The sequence below is a fragment of the Sapajus apella genome, unplaced genomic scaffold, assembly GCF_009761245.1.
Source record: "Sapajus apella isolate SASKATOON/1434 unplaced genomic scaffold, GSC_monkey_1.0 scaffold45, whole genome shotgun sequence".
NCBI classification, from domain to species: domain Eukaryota; kingdom Metazoa; phylum Chordata; class Mammalia; order Primates; family Cebidae; genus Sapajus; species Sapajus apella.
Genome location: NW_022436985.1, coordinates 6,847,203 through 6,870,298, shown reverse-complemented (window position 1 = coordinate 6,870,298; position 23,096 = coordinate 6,847,203). Strand labels below are relative to the sequence as shown.

Here is a 23,096-nt window from a genome sequence, read left to right as displayed (position 1 = left end):
CCAAGGAATCAGGGCTTCTGGAATTCAATGTCATTTACTTAACTTTTTTTCACAGTTATTTCCAAATCTAAATGAATTCAAAGCCAGTCATTTATTATCTTGCATTTACTTCTTCATTTGGTAAAAGTGACATGGTTTAGCTTGACCTCTTGAACGTTAATATAGTTCTGAAATTAGGCTTACTCATTTAATAGGTTACTCAGTCACTCATTTACTAAACACTTAACCAATTCATGTCAGTTAGTCATCTCAACACACATACAAATAAAGCAATAGTTACTTTTGGAGGTAGTATGTGTAATGGTTCCAAAAGTAGCTCTGTAAGGACATACTCTGGGCTCAATATTCAACTCTACTTTCTTTGATCTGCATATCTTTAGGAAAGTAACCTTTCCTTGCCTCAGTTTTTCTATGGCATCATGGGGATTAGTAATGGCAACATACTTTAATTGTGAGGAATAAAAAAATATATAAAATGATGTAAAAATAATCCATGTAATATGCACTGCATAGTGACTGGCACCTAGTTAGACTCAAAATATAAATGTTTCTCTTACATACATATGTGTATATTTAGAAGTATCTTTTGGTATAGTTACAATATTGCTTAAGACAATAAGTGGGAATTTTCCATTTTTATAAAGAGAACCTTAAAAGTGAAGAATGATTAAATGCCTGAAAATAATGACATATATTCTTTTTTTAAATGGGACATGAAGAACAATTCAAAGCTTTGAGTGAATGGATTATTACAGTATAGACTTTCAAAGATGAATAGGATTAATTTAGAAAGAAGAAAAATATATAGTCTGATAATTTTGACATTTGGCTGTTCTTTGTATTTCGATAGGTTTTAGCCCACATCATGATGAACTTCATAAAATTTTCAAATATGTGCTTTACAAATTTCCCTGTGACTTAAATTTCAACATAGCCTAGGGGGAAAATATTTTTTCAATATAATGGCTAAAATAGAGATAAAAGAATTACAAATATTTAAGCTTTATTTATTAACTTAAAAGGAAGACTGTATTTATGTGTAAAAATGGATTAGTGCAGTTTTGAAGTAGGTTAACTAGCCTTAGGAAACTTTCTGTATTTCTAAGTCAATTCTCTATACCTGTGACACTCCTCAATATTATCACTACAAAACGAATCCTAAGTAAGACTAACATTAGAAGTCCATATATGCAGCAAAATATTTTTATCAACAATATAATTGGAAATTGAAACTGAATTAAAAATTTATCCAACAGTCTGATAGAGTAAAATAGAGATATGTAAATTTTAAAAATCAGAAATTAAGGAATGATAAATACAGTTGACAATAGGTATATAAGCTGTGTTCAAACTTTTTGGAATTTTTTAACTTCTTGAGTAGTTTTATTAGTTTCACTGAGAGGCCATAGAAGATAGAAATACACAGAGTAATAACCTGTAAAAGGACCAATATACCTGTCTTAAAATTAAAACATAATACAGATACTAGGTTTTACCACTCTGCAGAGATCATCCATTAAACTCTATATCCTCCTTCTGATGGTCATCAATTTTTTACTAGGTAAGCCAAGACCCAGAGACATAAACATTATCCTCATCCTCCAACAGTGTGTTTCTGTCACTAATATGATGCTGGTATATTATAAGAAATGTGGCAGTAAGAAGCAAGCAGGCCAGAAGTGTTTTACACAAACTATTGTGGTTCTATTGCAACGTGAAACTAACAATAGCAAAAACTCATAAGGAGTTGCCTCTAATTTTGCCTGAAGAGATCAGTTCAGAAACCAAAGAGGACAACTGGTAGATCATTTTCATTTCAGCCAATGTGGGAAGAGCTATTTTGTAATATAACATGTAACAAGATTATGGTCAGAATTAAATCAATCCAGATAAGACACTTGAAATAGTATTTTGTACATAGAAGACACAACAAATATTAATTTTTATAATTGTAATGGTAATGAATCTTTTATTTAGATAATGCCAACAAGAGCAGCAACTTCTTAAGCCGCTAACATCAATGTATATTGTGGTTAATGATGGAGTCGGCACTTGGCTGTGTTTTATAAAGATGCTTTCATTTATACTATAAATTAATTTTATAGCTGTGGGACCTGGCCCATGAAATGGTTAAGGAATGTTCCAGAAGTTATGCAGCTTTTAAGACATGATTTATGATAGAACTGCTAAAACAATTTGTTTAAATAAAGATAACTCTGGATATGGGACCCAATGGTCAGAGTTCGAGTCGCAAAACTGCCACTTATAAATTAAGTTCCCTGGCTGCAAGCCTCCTCATCTTTAAAATGAAGAGGTTGAGCTACAATTATTTAAAGTTCCATCTAGTTCTTTCCTATACCTTCACAGCTAAAGGTAAATGTTAAAAAGTCACACAGGTATTTGAAGCCTTTTAACAATTAATTATTATTTTATCCAGTTAAGTCATGACTACTTTCTACATTTTAAGAAAAATTATCACAATGAAATCTCTGCAGTTCTAGAAATAAAATATCTATTCCATCTGTTCAATCTGTATTTTTTCAGTCAGAAAAAAATCAATGAAATCTAGGGATATTAGTATATTTCTGCTTTTATATAAAAAAAAAAAAAAAAAAAAAAAAACAGGGAAGCAGGGAAATCCTTGTGACATGATAGAAGTTTTAGAAGGGTTTCTAGTCATTATGAAGGAGTAGATCTCTCCCCTCACCTCCCTATGTACTTTAGACAAAGATGGTCTATATGCCAGCACAGTTACCAGGGTATTCATGCAGATACTGGAATGCAACATAAATTTTGGTAGGAAGTTCAATTTTTTTTCAGTTAATAGCCTTTTTTGACTTACTGTCTTACCTAACCATCTTAATTTAGCACATTGCAAAACATTTGCTTTAGGGTAATTTTTTTCCTACCTACAATTTATAACATTTTGGTTTGGTTTCATGTGATTAATTTTGATCAATGCAAAAATTTCATATTCTCTAGTGAGAGATGTGTATACTGAGGGAAATGAACTTTTTCCAACCATATCCCCCAGAGTATTTTTTAATATGCTTTACTCAAGACATGCTAAGTAAATATTACATCTATATGGTTGAGAATAACAAAGTGGATTTTAAATCAATTAAAATTCTGTAAATCTTATTTTAAGAATCAACCCATATGCATACATATACATGAATAATTTGTTTAAGTGTACTTCAAGTCTTTTGAAGCGTCAGACAGATTGTCTTAGTGAATAGAACTAAAACATCTTCTTTCTGAATTATTTTAGTATGTGTTTTAGTGGATATTATATAAAAATACAAAGGATTTTTTATTTTGTGGTGTATATAAGTGGACACAAAAGTGAGTTGTTTTAGATCAATACTTATTTTGAAAGCATCCCTTGTGTTAAATGTTATTTCTTGATTAGTTGGGGTGATATTATACTATGATCTTTTAAAGCAAATTGATGAAGTTACTATCAGTAAGTGTAAAAATCAAGAGTGTGCAGGTTCCCTAGCAGAGGTTGTAAGTCACAGTTGATACTTCCCTAACAATTTTCCACATTCAAGCCACCTGACCTTCCAACTTGAAGATAGCCTTGCTCTAGTACTCAGAGTAATTTTTGCTATCAGTTATGGTTTGGCATCTCTCGGATCGTAGAGTTAGTGAATGTCACTATACCTTCTCCATTGAAACACTATCTTGTGTAAAGGCCTAGTATCATATGGAAAATCCTCTTGAGCCATCATTCTTTGCCTACATGGCTCTCAAATTCTTGTCATCAGATACACTGCTTTAGTTTTCCAACCTGAAGACTGGTCTATCAATAATCTAGTGCCCAAATTACAACCCAGCTTTTTACATTGATTATACAGTACATCTTATCTACCCTGACAAGCTTGCCTTTCAGTCCATGTTCCAACCATGTGGGATTTTGTTGTGTTTAGTTTGGTTTCGTTTTCACTAAATGCTGATTCCCAGCTCCTTTTAATCACTGTGTTGCCTTGAAGAATCATGGTTACTCATGCATGATTTTCATGCTACAATAAATTTGTATTCAAAAGTATGTAATACATTAAACATTCTGACTGATGGAAGCTTAAAGAAATTTGACTAAGTATGAAAGGATGAACTTGGTATCCAGGCTCTTAAAATACTGGTTTAAGTTTTACTTTTATACTTACTAGATCTGGAGCTTAGTTACATAATTTAAATTTTGTAAGCTTCAATTTGCTCCTTTGGAAATATAAGCTAAAATAATATTTCCCTTGACTTCTGTTTCTATTCATGAAGAAGTTATATCTATAAGACTTGTCTTCCAGCTTTAATTGCTAGAAAACTGGACTGAATATTTAGAAACACTATAATCTCAAAGAGAAGGGAAACAAATGAAGAGAACATTCCAACACCAGAATTTGACTGGAGGCAATTTTTGGACCATGATTACATAGAGGAATGGTCTAAACGTAACTTCATGATATTTAAATTTTATAGTTGAAGAGACAAAGATCTGAGTTTGGAGAGAACGTAAGAGCTAGAATTTGTGGGGCAGATTACCAGAGAGGAAGGAACTACACAAAGAGCTCTGGAAATCTGCCGAGGGGCTCCCCAGAATCTTTGTTTGAATAGCAATCTACACATACATAATATGAAAGTCCATATGACCAGGTAAAGAACAACTGCTAGAAAAGAATAGTTAAAGTGAACTGTAAGTAGAATTCCCAGGGCTCCCACAGGTCTGAAAGTCTTTTGATTTCCCAATCAGCCAGAGTAGTGAACTCCCATTGAATACAGAGGGTATTCAGTAGAGAGTACAGGACAAAGCCTAATCACAAGCTTTATGAAAACAATACCTACCTCAAAAAGTGTAGTGAACATCAAATGAGAAATGAGTGTTAAAAACATGTTTAGCTGTGTTCAGTCAATATGAATATTATCATTGCTTATAAATATTTTCCAATTTGCATATTTAAAATAAAAGGTAAAAAATAGCAATATTTTGTTCATATTGATCTTTCTAATTGTTGTTTTGAGACAGAGCCTCGTTCCTGTCACTCAGGCTGGAATGTAGTTGTATGATCTCGGCTCACTGCAACCTCCACCTCCTGGGTTCAGGTGATTCTCCTGCCCCAGCTTCCCGAGTAGCTGGGATTACAGGTGCTTGCAACCATGCTCGGCTAATTTTTTTGTATTTTTTTAGTAGAGACAGGGTTTCACCATGTTGGCCAGTCTGGGCTCAAACTCCTAATGTCTGGTGATCCACCTTCCTCGGCCTCCTAAAGTGCTGGGATTACAGGCGTGAGCCAACATGCCCAGCCTCAAATTGATCTTACATTTAACTAATTATATATGTGTAATAATGATAAAAATAGGAAGAAAATACAATAATAACTATTTTGAAATATGCTGTGCCTGGTCCTTTGCTAAGTGCTGTACATATAATATCTCATTTAGCCTTCCTAGCAAGTACATGAGATAGCTACTATATTTATTATGATTTTTCAATCAAAAAATCAAATTGAAAGGTATGTAATTTTTTTAAAGGGCACTCAGAAGAAAGTGACACACTAGAGATTTAAAACTACATCAGCACAAATTCAAAAGCATCCCATTATACCATCTCCTAGATGCTAAAAACTATAAGCATGAATACTACAGAATTTACTTTTAGCATAAACTTTACATTTAAAAAATGTTATATATACATATTTTTATATTCTTTGTTACATACAGTTTAGCTTCTTCAAACTGTGTTCTATAAATGTAGATATTTTCTATAATCAGAAATCTATACTGCATTTTACAAAAATAAATGATTTGCCATGTTGATTCTGGAACCTTTTCTAGGGTCAAAAGAGTAGTAAAGCTATTGTTTAAAATAAAATGGCTTAATTAATATTTATGTTCTTGTGTTTTTATCTAAACAATCAAGAAATTAGTTTTACTGATGAAGAGATAACATTTTTTTAAAAATCGTGAAAAATGTTTAAATGTAAATGCTATAGCCAAATGAAAAAAAAAAAGTTCTCCTGTAATTTATTTTCCCTGTAACTATGAAATAGTGAACTACAGTATTGCACTCCAAGTATTATTACTGTTGCTGCTTAACACAGCAACAGTAATAATACCTTCTTAAATTTCTAAATATAAAGCCAGAAACATAATAGGTCTAGTGCATCTTTTTTAGAAGCTCCCCCCCCCCGCCCCCCCTGCCACCTTTTTATTTTTGATACAGAGTCTTGCTCTATTGCCGGGCTGGAGTCAGTGGCATGATCTCAGCTCACTGCAACCTTTGCCTCCCTGGTTCAAGCAATTCTTCTGCCTCAGCCTCCTGAGTAGCTGGGACTACAGGCACACACCACCATGGCCAGCTAATTTTTTGTAATTTTAGTAGAGACGGGGTTTCACCATGTTGGCCAGGATGGACTTGATCTCCTGACCTCATGATCCATACACCTCAGCCTCCCAAAATGCTGGGATTACAGGCATGAGCCATGGAACCTGGCCTCGCTTTTATTTTTTTTAAACGTTATACATTAGTAGTGCAATGTTTATGGTGAATGCATTGGTAATGCAAATATATAATTATGACTGTGTTATTCAGATTTTCATCAGAAATAGAGAAATGTGTTGCCTTTATTCAGAATTCTTTAAGGTAGTATGAAAATTTTTAAATTTGTGTTCTCCAATGCATTGTTAAATTATTTATCAGATAGGTGCAAAAGTAATTGTGGTTTTTGCCATTACTTTTAATGGCAAAATTAACTTTCTAAGAAAAAGAATAACTCTTTTTTAATTAAGTACAGTGCTTATTAGGAACTTAAAAGTGGATCCTCCTTTTATATTGTAGAAAGCAGGTATGCTAATAGAAGAGAGAGAAAGCCTTTGTCAGCAAATGAAATCCTGAATATTTTATAGATAGTCACCAGTACTGCAAGGGCTTCTGCTGTATTTTATCAATTTTACTTTATGTTTGGGCGCTGAGATCTGCTGGTCGGTGAAATAGAGTAGGAGCTTACCGTCATATAATATACTGTACACACTAGTTCAAGTTTAAACAGCATCTTTGGTTTCAGTGCGGGTAGGCAATCATTGCTTAAAATAGATGTATTAACATTATATTTTTACTTATGATCTAGGGGTTAGCAGGAAATGCATTAGGACTACATTTGAAGGCTTAGCTACATACTTATACACACATTGTAACTATATTTGAAGACTTACTTAGCTACATACACACATATACATACATACAAAATTGTAACTACTTTTGAAGACTTAGCTACATACACATACATGCATTGTAACTATATTTGAAGACTTACTTAGCTACATATACATACACACATATACATACATACAAAATTGTAACACATGAGATAGTCACATATAGGTGAGATAGCCATCTATATTCAGATCTTTTTTGTTAATAAATGATTTCCTTTATTTAAAAATTCTTACACTAGTACAAATTATTATTTACTCTTTCTTTGCCAACAATAAAATATTTTGCTTTTCTTTTTCAGGGTTTAAACTTCAAAAGACTAGAGACAGTACAAGGAGGGAGAGAGGTAAGAATGTTTAAAGAAGAGGGATGGGGAAAAAGAGGAAACATGGCTATGGTGTTGCAGTGATGTGGTGATGGTGATTGATGATAATTCCGTTGATAATGGAAATGGAGATGCATTGAAGAGAATGTTGTATGCATATGGTTCCATTAATTCTGGGCAAAGAATATTTTACATGTTTATGTAAATGTATTATTTGTGCTTGTTCCTCTGAAGCTAAAGAAAATGTTGTTTCTCTGATTAGGCAAGCATTGTTTCTGTTATAATAGATTTCTGTAGCAGCAAGTTATTTCACAGGGGCAGAAAAGCCTTTTTAAGCAAACATTACAATGCAATTTTAAAAACTGAGACTTACTGAGAAATTAGCATAATTCTAACTGCAAATATTTTATGACATTTGGGATTCTTCACTTTCCTGTCAAAGGCTGTTGGCATATGCTACTAGGTTGGTATGCATTATTAGAGTGAATGAAGTTGCTGTGGCAAAGCTAGTGATTTTAAAACTTCTTTAATTATTGCCTACCCCAGATGCTTTATAATGAGGAGAAACTTTTAACAGTACCAAACATGATACCGTATCATTTATACTGTGCACATTGTTATTTTCTGATTCTAACTGAATGTGAAGACTTAACATCACTTAAAATTCTTTCCATGCTAAACATATAAATGTTGTACTTAACTCTGTGTGATTCAGGTTACTGGGAGGTGTGGGAAGGGTGGAATATTTAATTCAGTAAATCAAAACGTTCTCACTGCTCATGCAAAAAAAAAAAAAAAAGTTCCTTGGTGATACTTACATAGTAATTTTTGTACAAAAGTGAAGGTATTTTGTCCTAGAAAATGAGAAAATAAATCATACTGTCCTCTCCATTTGTAGCTGCTTCTTTGTAGAAACAGATTTCTTACCTATAGTGGTGTTTGCCACCTTTCCTTCATATTTTAATTCCAGTTGTATGATTTTAGTATTTGACATTTAAGTTCCTAGCAGATTTGTCATTTAAGGTCTCTTTCCATTTTCTCAGCTATTTTCCACCCAGAAGAACTTATTTTTATTGAGGAACACATATAGTTGGCTCACATGGGCTGAAGAGCTGGACAAAGTGAAACAGATAAATCTTTAGATATTTTTCATGTTGTAGGAGAGCAAGATAAGAACATGGTCATCAGTATGACTGGGGAAAAATGCACTTCATAAGGAAGATCTCAGAGCCTTTTAGAGTTTTGTGAGAGTAACCGCTTTCACTCAAACATGACCAAAATGGATCTATTTAGAGAAAGAACTAAACTGATCACCTCCTAAGTGAAAGTTTACATCCAGGCAGTATGGGCACAATTTATCTCTGCTGATTTAGTGCCTTTAGGGACATATAAATGGAGTCACTCAGCTTCTTGTTGCTGCCTCCTAGTCTAATAGCAGCTGTGTGTCAAAAGAAGGAAAACTTAATGTACAATGGCATTGCTAAATGGTGACAAAATTATTCGTTTGTTTTACTAAGATTTTTAAAGTTTTTAATGTTATTTTTAAATGCATAATGATTAGTTTTTATCGAAAAGACTGACTCTTAAATCTTATTGCTTATTTTTCTAATTTCCTTTGATTTTATTTTTATTATAAGTGTACTTATAAGTAAGGAACATGATGAAAATGTGTTTAAAGTTTTTTTTTTTAGGTATATTCCCGAAACTATTTTGTGTTTTCTGTGAAGGTCAAAATTGTAGTAATTTACTAATGTGTATATCACCATAGAAGGGACAACATTGATCTTGGCCTTCTCCCTGAGGGTAATGGAATAATTGTAATAGGTTAAGATCATCAAATTAACCATAATCCAGTAATGTCTTCTCCACTTGACACTTCCAATTCATGACTAGAAAGTAATCAACTATTAAAATTCAAAGCAAATACTTTACTTCGTCCTGGGGCAGCACTGGGTTACTTAGGCGTATTCCTATGCAATCTAACTACTTGGCTCAGCTTTCCCTGTGACTAAGAGGCCTAGTATGTTCTAAGATAAGAAACTTTGGGGAAGTATAAGACAATTAGGTAAAGTATGTTGTAAACACTGTCCTTTTCAAGTCTCAATGGTAGATGACCTGTAAACAAAGAGTGCGATTACTATGTTAAAGACCTTGACATCTCTCTTGCTTAAGAAATGGGATGTGTATGTCTCTAATTTCTATTTGGTGTGTTCTATTATGTATGTCTATTACAAATATGTACAGTGAACTTATGTTAAATTGAAATGTGTGGGTTTAGAAAACTCTTCAAACAATTTCTTAGAATTTCTCATTGTAATGCTATTATGATTGATACATGACAATAATTACTTATGATGAATTAATTGCTTAGTTCAAATGACAGCTCTTCCCAATAGGTGTTGATGGATACCATACCAAGGGCTTGTTACCAGATATTTATAAGAAGATTTAAAAAGTGTCATTTAAAATGTTCTATTTACTTATTGAATTAATGAAAACAGTATTCGTAGAAAATGAAGTAGACAGTAATTTGCTATTTAGCTAAGTGGCAAATACTATTAAAAAGCTAATTGCCAGACAGGAAGGCTAGATTTGAAACTATATGCTGTATAAAAATATAAATTAAGAAGTGATTAAAATGTATATTACTTTTCTGATGAAAATAGAAATAGGTAACACCTAAATTGCTAAATTATGATATGTGTGAAAATAGTCATTAGTGGTACAAAATAACTCCAGTGATATTGGTATTTTTGTATTTTTATACATGCATATTGTATATATAATTTGAGGGAGTTGATTATAATAGATAATAAGATTGTTTAAAAGGGGAGATTAGTGGAATGCTATACAAAATGTGATTGTCTAGCAAATATTTCTAACCAATTATAAACAATTTTCTTGCATCTAGTGGGATTTTGCAACTCATAGAAAAACCTCAGTGAAAATTGACTGCATAAGACATATAGATAAATCCTTTTTTTCATTAAGTGTGGATAATACTAAGTTACTCTCATTTTTTTTAAAGACTTTAAAATATCTTTGTTATTTTAAGTAGTTTTTTTATTTTCCAAAGGCCAGTTTTTGTTTAAATATTAAAGCTTCATCTGTGTGTGCCTGTGTGCATACAGTTTTTGAATGGCAGATTGTCTCTATCTTTACCCTACCTCAAAAATGGCCAACCATCATTATTCTGAATGTTCTGTATCACAGGTCTAAAATCACATGACATGTGACTTTATATCATGAATGAAGACAACTAATAATTCTTGCTGAATATCTAAATCAGGGATAAGTATTTAGCTTCTGAAATTTTATTGAATGTGGTAAGCTAACGTGAAAGACAATGGCTATTGGAACTTTTGGGTTGAGGCCGTTATACTCGAAGTTATAGAAACTCAGGAATCATAGATGCTATGCAAATGAAGAACAAATGTATAGTGATCTAGGATTATTTTTATATAATTTGCATGATCTCTCAAAGTGATGAACAATCTTAGTGGGAATAATGTTGCCATTATTAACTGGAATTCTGAAAACAAGATTAATATTGGCATACTTGTATATTTTAATAGTTTATACTCTTGTAAAACTGTTTAAAATATGCTGCTTAAACATCAGAAAAAAATCAAAACTTTAAATAATTTCTACAAGTATTTAGAAAGATGATCAACAACTTTATGGACATACTCATTCCATCACTGCAAAAATTCCCACTTGTGTTTTGGAAAGTTTTCAGTTGATGATATTTGTGTGGTCATGCCATTGATATATATATTAAAAAAAAATCCCACTTTTATTTGTGGGATTGCAAGTACAAATAGATTCTGACAGACCCTTAGGAAAAAAGTGGACATTTCAAATTATTAAAATAGCTGATTTATGAATGTATCATTCTCAAGAAAATAATGAGTATATCTTATAACCTGTTATCTGTTTTGTAGTCCAGAAATGCTTAAGTTTCTTTGCTGGATTACAGTGTGCTGATTCTCTATTTTTTCTTTGCTAAAAACCATAAATATGAAATTATTGATGATAACAAATCTCAGAGACTTAAAGAAACAATTAGAGACAGTTGCAAAAAGGTAGATTGAAAATCAATGTTTAAATACTCTTTCCCAGTCCTGTTTTATTCATTAATTATTTAAAATAATACTTCAAGATTTTCTATTGCTGTAAAGTATCATTTGAACATATAACATCCTAAAGAAAGTAATTATTTTCTTCTGATAATAGATTTTATGCCTTTGCTAATAGACTTGGATAGACTTTGCATTACCTTTTGATGAGTTACGTATTTCTACTTGAAACTGAAAATCATTTTAATTCTCTCCAAAGAGAAAATTCTGAGAATCAGATAAATTATATTCTGAATTTCAAAGTAACTTGTCAACCTGGAATATTAGCACAAGGATGATTTCAAGTGAAACAAAATATAAATCCATGATTTCTCTTTCCATTTATAACTTAATTAGAATTACTAATCAGACTACTTTAGAACTAGGTTATTGCTTGAGTTAAGCAAGCTCGCTCTTTTCTGTTGCCCAAAAGATCACTGGAGAGGACCATTTTATTTTAAGGTATTAAAGAAAAAAAAATATGCAACTTCTAAGAATATAACTAAAATTGAAGAAAAGGTACTATTCTTGGAAATAAGAGTTAGCAAAAAGCATTAAGCAATGTTGTTCTGTTAAGGTCTAATATTTTGTATAATTTGGAAATTACATATGCTTACTTATTTTATAGCTTTGTGCATTGAATAAAAAGAATCTTCCATAAGAAATAGATCATGATTACAAGTTATCTTTGATAACTTTTTTTTGCAAAACTTGCTTCTACTTGTATGTTTTCTTTATTATCTAATATGCAGAATATAGTATTTTGAAGCTTTCTACTTTAGTTCAACTTTAGATATCTCATTCTCAGTTTCTGTATAGTTTAGTAGAATAAGAAAATCTTTTATAATCTCAATGATGACAATTTTTTGGGAAATTATATTGAATTTTTCAGTAATTTGGTGCCTATAGCCTGCCACTAAGATGTATCCAATGAACAGTGTGAATTTGAGATCAAAAGACTCTTTAAGGTCTCTGTAAAAAAAATATATCAGAATTGACAGGCAGTAGGGAAAGGAAAACATCTTTATGGGTATTGTTGATGAGAAGAGTCAAATTCCGTAAAATATTTGAGGCAATTTATTCTGAGCCAAATATGAGTGACCATGGCCCATGACACAGCCCTCAGGAGGCCCTGAGAACATGTGCCCAAGGTGAACAGGGCACAGCTTGTTTTTTTTATTCTTTAGGGAAGCATGAGCCATCAGTGAAATACATTTAAGAAATACATTGGTTTGGCCCAGAATGTCAAGACAACTCAAAGCGGAGGGTGAGGTGGGGGTGGGAGCTGCTTCCAGGCTATGGGTAAATTTAAACATTTTCTGGTTGACAATTGGTTGAGTTTATCTAACGCCCTGGGATGACAGAAAGGAAATGCTCAGGTTAAGATAAAAGATTGTGGAGACCAAGGTTCTTTGGAAGTCTTATTATAGTGGCTGCCTTTAGAGACAATAGATGACAAATATTTCCTATTTAGGTCTTTAAAGGGTGCTAGACTCTTAGTTAATCTCTTTAAGCTTGGGAGGACCACAAAGAAAAATATCTAACTATGTTAATAGAGATTCTTTACAGATGCTAATTTTCTCCCAGGAAGGACAGCTTTGCAGGACCATTTCTTAATATGTCAAAGAAACATATTTTGGGGTAAAATATATTTATTTTCTTCCTAGTCTTGTAATGTTATGCCAGAGTCAGATTGGAAAGTAAGTCACGATATATAGAGTTAAATAAAACCTATCTGATGAGAATTTATGATTTTTAGGGCATGACTCCCCAGATCCAGTACATAGGAATTTGGGCAAGACAAAAAAAAATCAGTTTAGTCCTCATTATAAGTCAACATTTAATTAAAAGAACTATACATTACAAGACCATAATAATTTGTTTCTGTTTCAAAAGTTTCTCAAGAAAATCAGTTAACATGTATAAAGCTCTTTGAGTAGTATCTGGCACATAGGAAGCAGCCCATATATGACAACAGTTACTATTCTTTATGTGATCAGCTCTTTCCTTCTTATTTTCTTCTGTCAGAGATAGTTTGAGTGTTATGTTATTGGGAGATTTTACTGTCTGTGTTGACTAGTCCACACCACGAGAATCAGTGATATCCTATGCCAACCCCAATTTGTAAAGGATTTTACATTCCAAATTGGTTCTGAGGAAGCAAATCCCAAATAGGACAACAAATTCTACCTCGGAATCCTTTATTTCAACTCAAATATTCTATTTCTACATTTTAGATTACAAATGAGAGAAAAAAATATTTACCTTTTCTACTATGGAATTGTTTATTGAGGGCAGTGTTTAAGGCCTGTAGGTTTTGTAAGCTGTTTTTCACATCCTGTCTACTTTCTGTGTCATCTTCAGATTGGATTTTGAAGATCTCTTCTGTGCTTGTAGGTTACTGACATTCTGAAAAAAAACGACCCAAAAGAAACCTGTTGGTCAAGCAAAACTAAGCTTAGTAGATCTACTTCAGTAAGAAAAAAACAGAGTAGTATCTCAAAAGGGGGAAACAAATTAAAAGTGCACTCAGTTTAACTTTTTTTCCTCTTTCTTTGGAAGTGTTTGACTGATTATCTGGATCAGATATATGCCTAGAGTAGGCACATAGTGATAGGAAAATACTTTCCAAGACAAACAGGAAAAAAAAAGAGAGAGAATGGAAGGGAAACAAGTGAGGAAAAGCCAGCTTCTGACAGATACAAAATCACTGTGTGATGACAAAATAGCCTTAAATATAAGAAATCCATTGCATACATAGACACCCACATGCACAGAAAGCAACACAAAATAATATTTACAACAAGATTGAGCAGTGATTTGACTACTAATCAATTACATGAAGAAAAAGTTCAACCATCATGTTCCCAAGATGGAATTCCCCAAAATGGACACTAATTTAGATTGTACCTGGTAGGATTATGCCAGTTAGAGACATATGCACATGAGTTAAACTAAAACATAAGCAGGAATTTGACCCAGATGGTCAAAAGAACTGATAAGAGCACATGAAAATTTTGCTGGGGTAACCCCTTAAGAACCTGGTTTAAAGCACGGGTTGGGGGCCTGATAAACCCGCCATCTCCAAGCAAAAGGAAACTAAGTGGAACAAACGAAGACAAGGTTGAAGAAGGTCTTCATAAGGTTTTGAAAGGGAAATCAAAGTAATTTGTCTAAAGGACATCAAGAACTTCTGAATTTACGAGTTTTAGAACTAAATCTTTTAGTGACTCAGTGACAAAAACAAACAGTAGAGTTCTAAGTAACAGAGCAGGTTTCTCATCTAGGATAGTGGTTTTGCAGTTGATTAAATAATCAAAGCAATTAAAAAGCATTCTCATTCCTAGGCGGCAAAAACTTTACATCTGGGAGACTGACAAAAATAAATTAAGTTTAGACCCAAAACAGGATTTGCCTCACTTTGGCAGTCAAACAGACCCCTGAATTGGAGACTTATCAGGCCCCAGAGAAACGTTTCACATAGAGCTCAAGTAGGCTGCAGATGGATTTCAATTCACCCTGTGTTCTATCTCTACAATTTTTCACTTTTGATGCTACAAAAGACCACAATGAAAATACTCTGTTGATCAAACAAAGCTAGATATGTTAGATCCCATGCAATAAAAAAGAACGCTACATTAAGAAAGTTTCTGTGAGTCTCTAAAAGGGAAAATTAGGGGAAGATATTTTACAAGATGTTAAAATCCAGGCTGGGTTAGTCAAAGGCAGGTTTTGCAAGGTTGAGAATAGGCAGGGATCAGGCAGATTTTATGACATTGTAGCTTTGTACAGCAAGGTTAGAGATCATGATTTCAGGATTCTGAAATGAAACATTTTTCTTGTTTATGTCTTTTCTTTTTGATCTGGATATAAGTAAGGGTTTGTAGCTTTACAGTGGATTTTACAAAGACCAAGAAGGATTACGGTAGAATAACTGACTTTTGAATCAATATACATTAAGATTTCTGTTTTTAAAAGGAACATAAGTTGTTTTTAGAATCAGTTAAACCTTGGAGATATTTTCATTTGAAAAGGCAAAAAGCAAATGATAATATTTATTTTGCTCACATATATTTATTTGAAGGTATGTTCCTAAACAATCTTACAGCATTTTTGTGTGTGCAACTGATTATGTAATTATTTCTTGCTCTTTATGTCAATTAATATAAAAGAAAATACCACTCCAGATGGTTGAACTGATTCAGCCTGCTTTTATCAGAAAAGTACTTATTCATATCCAAATGAGTTTGAATTCTTATGATTCTCTTCTTAATTACAAGTGGAAGGTAATTGCCACCTCAAAAATGTAGGGAAGAAAACAAACACTTTCATTATTTTGGTTCTTACCATATCATAGTAAGTTTTTTTTTTTTTTTTCCTGTTCTGGTTTATATTTTCATATTGAACACATAATCCTCATGTAAACTATCTACATTTTTTTTTTCAATTTTTGGCATTGCTGAGTAACATATTTAATTCCTGTAAACCCGCAATGGAAACACACTGCTCTTCTCTGGAGAACTTTGCTGCCCTTCTCTCAGCTTAGAAATAGATCTCCACATTTGTTCCCATCCTTAATCATCTCTCCTTTGAAGATAATTATTTGACATTCGGTCCATTCTCTGTTCACATCATATCCTCAAAGCACTTTGAAACAATTCTCCAGCCAGTGGTCATCATTCAACCTTGTGAAAGATGAGTGCTTCTGATGAGTTTTTACTATTGTCCTTTAATCATACCAAAAGAGACCCTCAGTTCCTTCCCAGTGATCACCACATCCTCACCTATATGTAATCTACAACTTTTTTTTTTTTTTTTTTTGGAATCCAGAGTCTCTCTGTTACCCAGGCTGGAGTGTAGTGGTACGATCTCAGCTCACTACAACCTCCACCTTCCAGCTCAAGAAATTATCCTGCCTCAGGATCCCGAGTAGCTGGGATTACAGGTACATGCCACCACAGCTGGCTAATTTTTTTTTTTTTCTTTTTTGTATTTTAGTAGAGATGGGGTTTCACCATCTCGGCCAGTCTGGTCTTGACTCCTGACCTCAGGTGATCCCCCCGCCTTGGCCTCCCAAAGTGCTGGGATTACAGGCGTGAGCCACAGTCTACTAGTCTGTGGCTACCAGCCTAGCGTACTAGTCTACAACTTTTAAATAAGATACCTAATAATGGAAAAAAATGTATTTCTAATTTTTTAGCTAATAAGAAACATTGCGTTATCAAAATATTATATAAACAATTGTCTCAATTAGATTAAAAATCCCAGAGTTAGAGACTTTCAGTCTTATACAAACAATAGTTATGATTTAAATAATAGATTTAAGTAGAATTGCTATTATACACTATATTTGTCTACTCAAGCTGCCATAACATTACCACCGAGTAGGTGACTTTAACAACATAATTTTAATTTTTCACAGTTCTGGAGGCTAGAAATCTTTGATGCCAGCATCAAAATCGGCAGATCTGGTTTCTCCTCAGGCCTCCCTTTTTGGCTTGCAGATGATAACCTGCAGCAGCCTATACAAACACATTGCTGTGTCCTAACATCCTCCTTCCTCTGAGTATCCCTGGTGTCCCTTTGTGTGTCCAAATTTCCCTTTAAGGGTAATGGTCAGATTGGATTAGAGCCCAGCCTAACTGCCTAATTTTATCTTCCTTTTTGGTGTAAATTCATGTGATTCAAGTATAACTTTGTTACACACATAGATTGTGTGGTGCTGAAGTCTGGGCTGTTAGGTTACCCATCACCTAAATAATGTATATTTTACCCATTAAGTAATTTATCATCATCCACCCCAATCTTACCTTCTCACTCTTTATCTTCATGCAGAGTTTAGCTCCTACCTGTAGGGTAGAACATGCAGTATTTACCTTTGTGTCAGATAATCATTTTTTAAAAAGCCTTATACCCAAATATAACCACATTATGAGGTCCTGGGTGCTAGGACTTTACCGTATAAATTAGGGGAGGACATAACACACACTGCAAGTAATATGACTACGTCATCTGTTTCCCTCAAAAAAAAGGGCTTTCTCTTTGCCCTTTACTATTTACCCAGGAGCTTCTTGTTCTCTTCTATAACTTTGAAACTTGATTACATTCAGGTGCCAACCATTAACAGTAAACAAATAAAAAAAAATAACACTTGTAAACAATACCTTATCTGCAATTATGTTATCCCAAGTGCCCTGAAAACTGATTTATTTTTTTCCTCAAAGGGAGGCTCAAGCTAGTTTGGTGGTTAAAAAACTGTCCTAAACTAAAAGATCTACTTATTCACCTGAACGATCTCAAACCATTCTTCTGGAGATCATCCATTTGACCCCAGGAAAAAAAAAAAAAAAAGGATCTACTTATAGTCTTTGTTTTTTCCACTTCACCTGAACATTTGTATGTTTTGCTGCAGAAATATCAATGTGTTAGTACAGGCTGCTGCTCCAAACCTTACTGGGGATATTTTAAAACTATGGCCAATGCTCTCTATTACTATTTGAAAATCAAAGTAATTCTGAAATACCAGATACAACCATCATTCTCAGCAAACTGACACAAGAATAGAAAATCAAACGCCGCATGTGCTCACTCATAGGCGGGTGTTGAACAGTCAGAACACATGGGCACAGGGAGGGGAGCATCACACACTGGGGTCTGTGGGAGGGAAATAGGGGAGGGACAGTAGGGGGTGGGGAGTTGGGGAGACATAGCATGGGGAGAAATGCCAGATATAGGTGATGGGGTGGAAGGCAGCAAATCATACTGCCATGTGTGTACCTATGCAACAATCTTGCATGTTCTTTACATGTACCCCAAAACCTAAAATGCAATTTAAAAAAAGAACATGTGACCTTCAGAAATTTAGATAAGGAATTGTAGGACTGTAGTGGGATACATTTCACTCTGAACACTAGAAAAACAGGGTCCTGTCTCTTCGCCATAAAAATTGAGTTAGCATGTGCTAAGTGATTATCAAGGGCCAGGTTTTGTTGTAAGCACTTTACACATATTCAGTCATTTGATTCTCACAGTAAACTTATTCTCATTTCAATGAAGAAGTGAAAGCAAAAGTGTTTGAATAACTTTCCCAAAGTCTTACAGTTAGTAAGCCCATGAGGCCAGATTTCAAAGCTAGAAGATAACGTCTCCAGAGTAAAACTTAAACAATACACTATGAATTATGAGGAGATAAATGAATAGACTTACTACAACTGAATAATTTTGGACTAATGTCATTCCTCGAGAGCATTAACTAATCTCCACTTACTCAACATTACTATTATCTCTCCCCCTTTTTTGACTCTTGCACCTGGTCTGTCTTCCCCTGGCCTACCTATTTGTTGCCTGTAGGTGTTGTCTCACCCAAGACAAGACTATATTATTTTGATTTGCTTTGGGATTTTTGGATTACAAAGAATAGGAACCTTTGCGTCAGGTGCATCCATTTGCTCTTGGTCTTTTGGAAAATGGACAGTTATTTTCTCTATTTCTCTTAAATTCCATACCATTGTACTCTGTAAAAGCCAGATAGCCTTTTTACTTTTTTTGCTTATACTTTGTCCTACATGATAAACTCCAAATGATGGTATCAGCTGTCTACCCTGAAGTTGAATCATAACTTCTAATTTTTGACAATGTGGTACAGTTTTCCCAGGTTCATCCTCATGATTCAGAAGTCCAGTCATGTGCCACAGAATGACATTTTGGCCACGGATAGACTGATACATGACAGTGGTTTCATCGTGGAGCTATCCTATACTGGTGTATTCTTTTTTTTTAAATCTTTCGTAACATATTTTCACTGTAGCTTTTCTCTGTTTATGTATGCTTAGATACACAAACATTTAACATTGTGTTACAGTTGTCTACATTATTGAGTCTAATAACATGCTGTACATGTTTGTAGCCTAAGAACAATAGGCTATACTTCATAGCTTAGGTATATAGTAACCTGTGCCCTCTAGGTTTGTGTAAGTGCACTCTGTGATGTTCAAACAATGATAAAATCACCTGACAATGCATTTCTTAGAATGTATCCCTATGGTTAAGCAATGCATGACTGTAATTATGCTTCGGTAACAGGAATTTAAGAAAAAGGTGTTTTCTTTTTCTCTTCTTTTTTTTTTCTTTTTGATGTTTGAAAAGAAGAAAAAATTTGAATGACAAAAGCACCATTTAGCCTATCTTTTACATTTACCACCAGTACTATAATAGAAGATTCTCATGATCTGGAAATACTGTGTGTGGGAAACACATTAAGGCACTGTGGTTAGGGAAGATATGCCATTAATAACTCTTCTAGAATGAAGGTGGGATAGTGCTGGGCTACCATTTCAGTTTTTTTTGTTGTTGTTGTTGTTATTTTTTGATCAATAGGGATTGAGTGAGCAAAATAAACTGGCCTGAAACAAGCAGTTTGTAGACTCTACCAGCTTTTCCTTTTGATTTTCTCTTGATTTCTGTCATAGTTATTTCCTGATCATCTTAGCTTCTCGGTTATCCAAGTAGATATCTACTCAAGCCTATTACTATGGAAGTGAGGTCAAAGTCTTGTCTTTCATTGATTAAAACTAATTAACCCTATAAAGGGAGACAAATATTAACAAAATAGTAAATGAAAACAGTTGTCTATGTATTACTGATTCTATGTAGATCTGATCCATTGTATTTCTTAAATTATTGCCAGTATGTGATTCCCGACTGTGGCCTGTAAATCTCGTTTGTAAACTGTAGAGAATGGGATCAGATAATATTCTGCAAAGGAAAATTCACAGTATATTTGCTTGTCCATTTCTATATGGCCTCGGGGCAGACAATCACAAATACGACTTTGAAGAGTATCCTCTAAAATGGTTCAGAGAAAATATATAGCTTATTTGTAATTATTCAGAATGTTAGATTAAAAATGAGCAAGTTAATGAAATATAGCAATTTTAACTCATCTGCTTATTAACTGATACCATTGTCAAACCAAATCATAAGAATTCTCCTATGCTTGGTTATATAAAAATGAATTGACATGTAGATTTAGTTTATACTCCAAAGTATACAGCTTAAAAAATTTAACATATTTGTTGAAACACATGGAGTCAGTTTTAAGGTTCTGTGCATATGGTATACAACCTGTTAGCCTCTTTTTTAAATCAAAAATAGACAAATTTTTAAAATTCATTTCTTGTTTCCAATGTTGGCCACTCAAAACTGTTGCTTTCTCCTCTGACAAGTTATATTTAGTAACTGTGATGGTAAATTTTAGGTGTCAACTTGACTAGATTAAGGAATACAAAGATAGCTGATAAAGTATTATTTTTGGGTATGTCTGCGAGGGTGTTTCTAGAGAAGATTGGCATTTGAATCACTCGTCTGAATAAGGAAGATCTGCCCTCATCCAGTGTGGGTGGGCACCATCAATTCGGCTGAGGACTCAGAATGAAAAGGCAGAAGAGAGGCAGATTTGCTTTCTCTGCCTTCTGGAGCTGGGGCACCCTTCTCTTGCCCTTGGATGTCAGAACTCCAGGTTCTCTGGCCCTTGGACTCTTTGACTTGTAGCAACACCTCGTCCCCCATTCTTAGGCATTCAGTCTTGGACTCAGAGTTATAGCATCTGTTTCCCTAGTCTGAGGCCTTTGAACTAGGACTGAGCCACATTACTGGTGTTCCTTGTTCTTCAGGTCACAGACAGACCAGCAAGGGACTTCTTAAGCTTGATGATCTCTTCAGCTAGTTCCCTTAGATGTCCCCTTTCATCTGTGCCTGTATCTATCTATCTATCTGTCTATCTATCTATCAATCAATCATCTATCCACCTACCTACCTATATACCTACACACCTACTTATCTAATCTGTCTCCTAAATATTCTATCTCTCCAGAGAACCCTAACTAATATAGTAACTTATTAGCTCTAGTATATTTTCTGGAAGTTAAGGTCACACAGATTCCTGAGGTAAGTAGTCTTAAGATAAAAAAATAAATAAATAAATAGTATCAACAATGTAGAGAGATCAAACCAAATGAGCTTCCAATTTTGCCTTGAAAATACTATGACTTTTTTAATGGATGACTTTTGATGGAATAAAACAGACGACAGTCATGTTGAAAATAATAGTTCAAGAGTTGGCAACCAGAAAATGAATGTGAAAACTATATTTAAGAATGTGCCAAATAAAGGAATTTAAAAGAACAATGAGATGCTACCTGGAGAACACAGTAACTTCAATATTCATTTTGGAGTAATTCAAAATGTTTTAATGTAAAACTCCGGTCAAGGAAAACTGCAAGTGGTTTAGGCAATAATAGAGCCTGTGGTTTCACCAAGGGTCATAAAATAATTTATAAGAATTTTGTATATGTTTTGTAGACAGTGACATCTAGGACACAAAAATTCACTAAATTATCTCAAAACCAAAGAATGACTATATAATAAAGACAGTATAGCATAGTAAACTTTTTATATAGCATGTAATTTGGAGCTTCTTATACAGGTTCTGCCCTTTGCTCAGATTAAAAGTAAGCAAATTAAGGAAATTTAGCAATTTTGACTCATCTACCTGTTATCTGACACCATTGTCAAACCATACCATCAGTGTTGTCCTATGCTTGGTTATGTAAAATTTAATTGAAATGTAGATTTACTTTATATTCTAGAAATATGGAATTAAATAAAAATGAACACATTTGTTGAGACACATGAAGTCAGTAAGGAATGTGATGTTGAACAAGTTGCCTAATCTTTTCATATTTCAATTGTTCCTTCACCAGAAAAAAAAAAAAAACAAAAAACTTAGTGGTTGCCCCTTATAGGATTGTTATGAATAGATAAAATTGCCTATAAAAATAATAATCTCCATATCTGGTACCAATAAAAATACTCACTAGAAAAGTTTAAATACTGTTGTTTCTGTTATTTCAACTTGAATTAATAAGACATGAGACACTCTGCTTACTACGTGTAAAGCCACTTATTCAGCACCACATCCCACGTTAAATGTGGCTTATTCAAGGAGAAACTTCTCAGGAATTAGTAGTTGCAAAAATAGTACTTGACACATATTTCTATAATACTGTGTTTATCACATTGTGTTGTGACTCTTTTTGTTTATCTCTCTGTCAGTCTGTCAAATAGACTATGAGTTCCTAGGGAGCAATGTCGTATTCAACTCATAGTCATAAAACCTTGTGATATGTAGTAAGCACCCAATAAATGTTTGTGAAGTTGAATGTTGTTTCTTTTTTAAGATCATTAAGCATTGGGTTTACAGCAAACAATGCTGATTCCTTTCTTCATGCATAGATCATTCATTCTTCAATTTTTTCCTTTTTCCTTTCATGTATTTATTTATTGGGTTTATTTATAAATAAATAGAGCAGTAAAAGTTGGTAAGTATATTTAATTTAATTTATTCACAAAGCTATTTCCAAAGCCACATTTGTGGTCTAAGCAG

The 23,096-nt window shown here is 33.5% G+C and overlaps 1 protein-coding gene across 3 annotated transcripts in view; it reads left to right on the top strand.

The window, feature by feature from the left end:
* CCSER1 (coiled-coil serine rich protein 1) overlaps positions 1-23,096 on the top strand; it is a 1,343,925-nt gene that overhangs the window by 888,812 nt on the left and 432,017 nt on the right. For all 3 annotated transcript variants that reach the window (XM_032239846.1, XM_032239847.1, XM_032239848.1), the window contains exon 10: positions 7,512-7,556. In XM_032239846.1, coding sequence (XP_032095737.1) covers positions 7,512-7,556 — 45 coding nt within the window. The remainder of the gene's footprint in view (positions 1-7,511; positions 7,557-23,096) is intronic.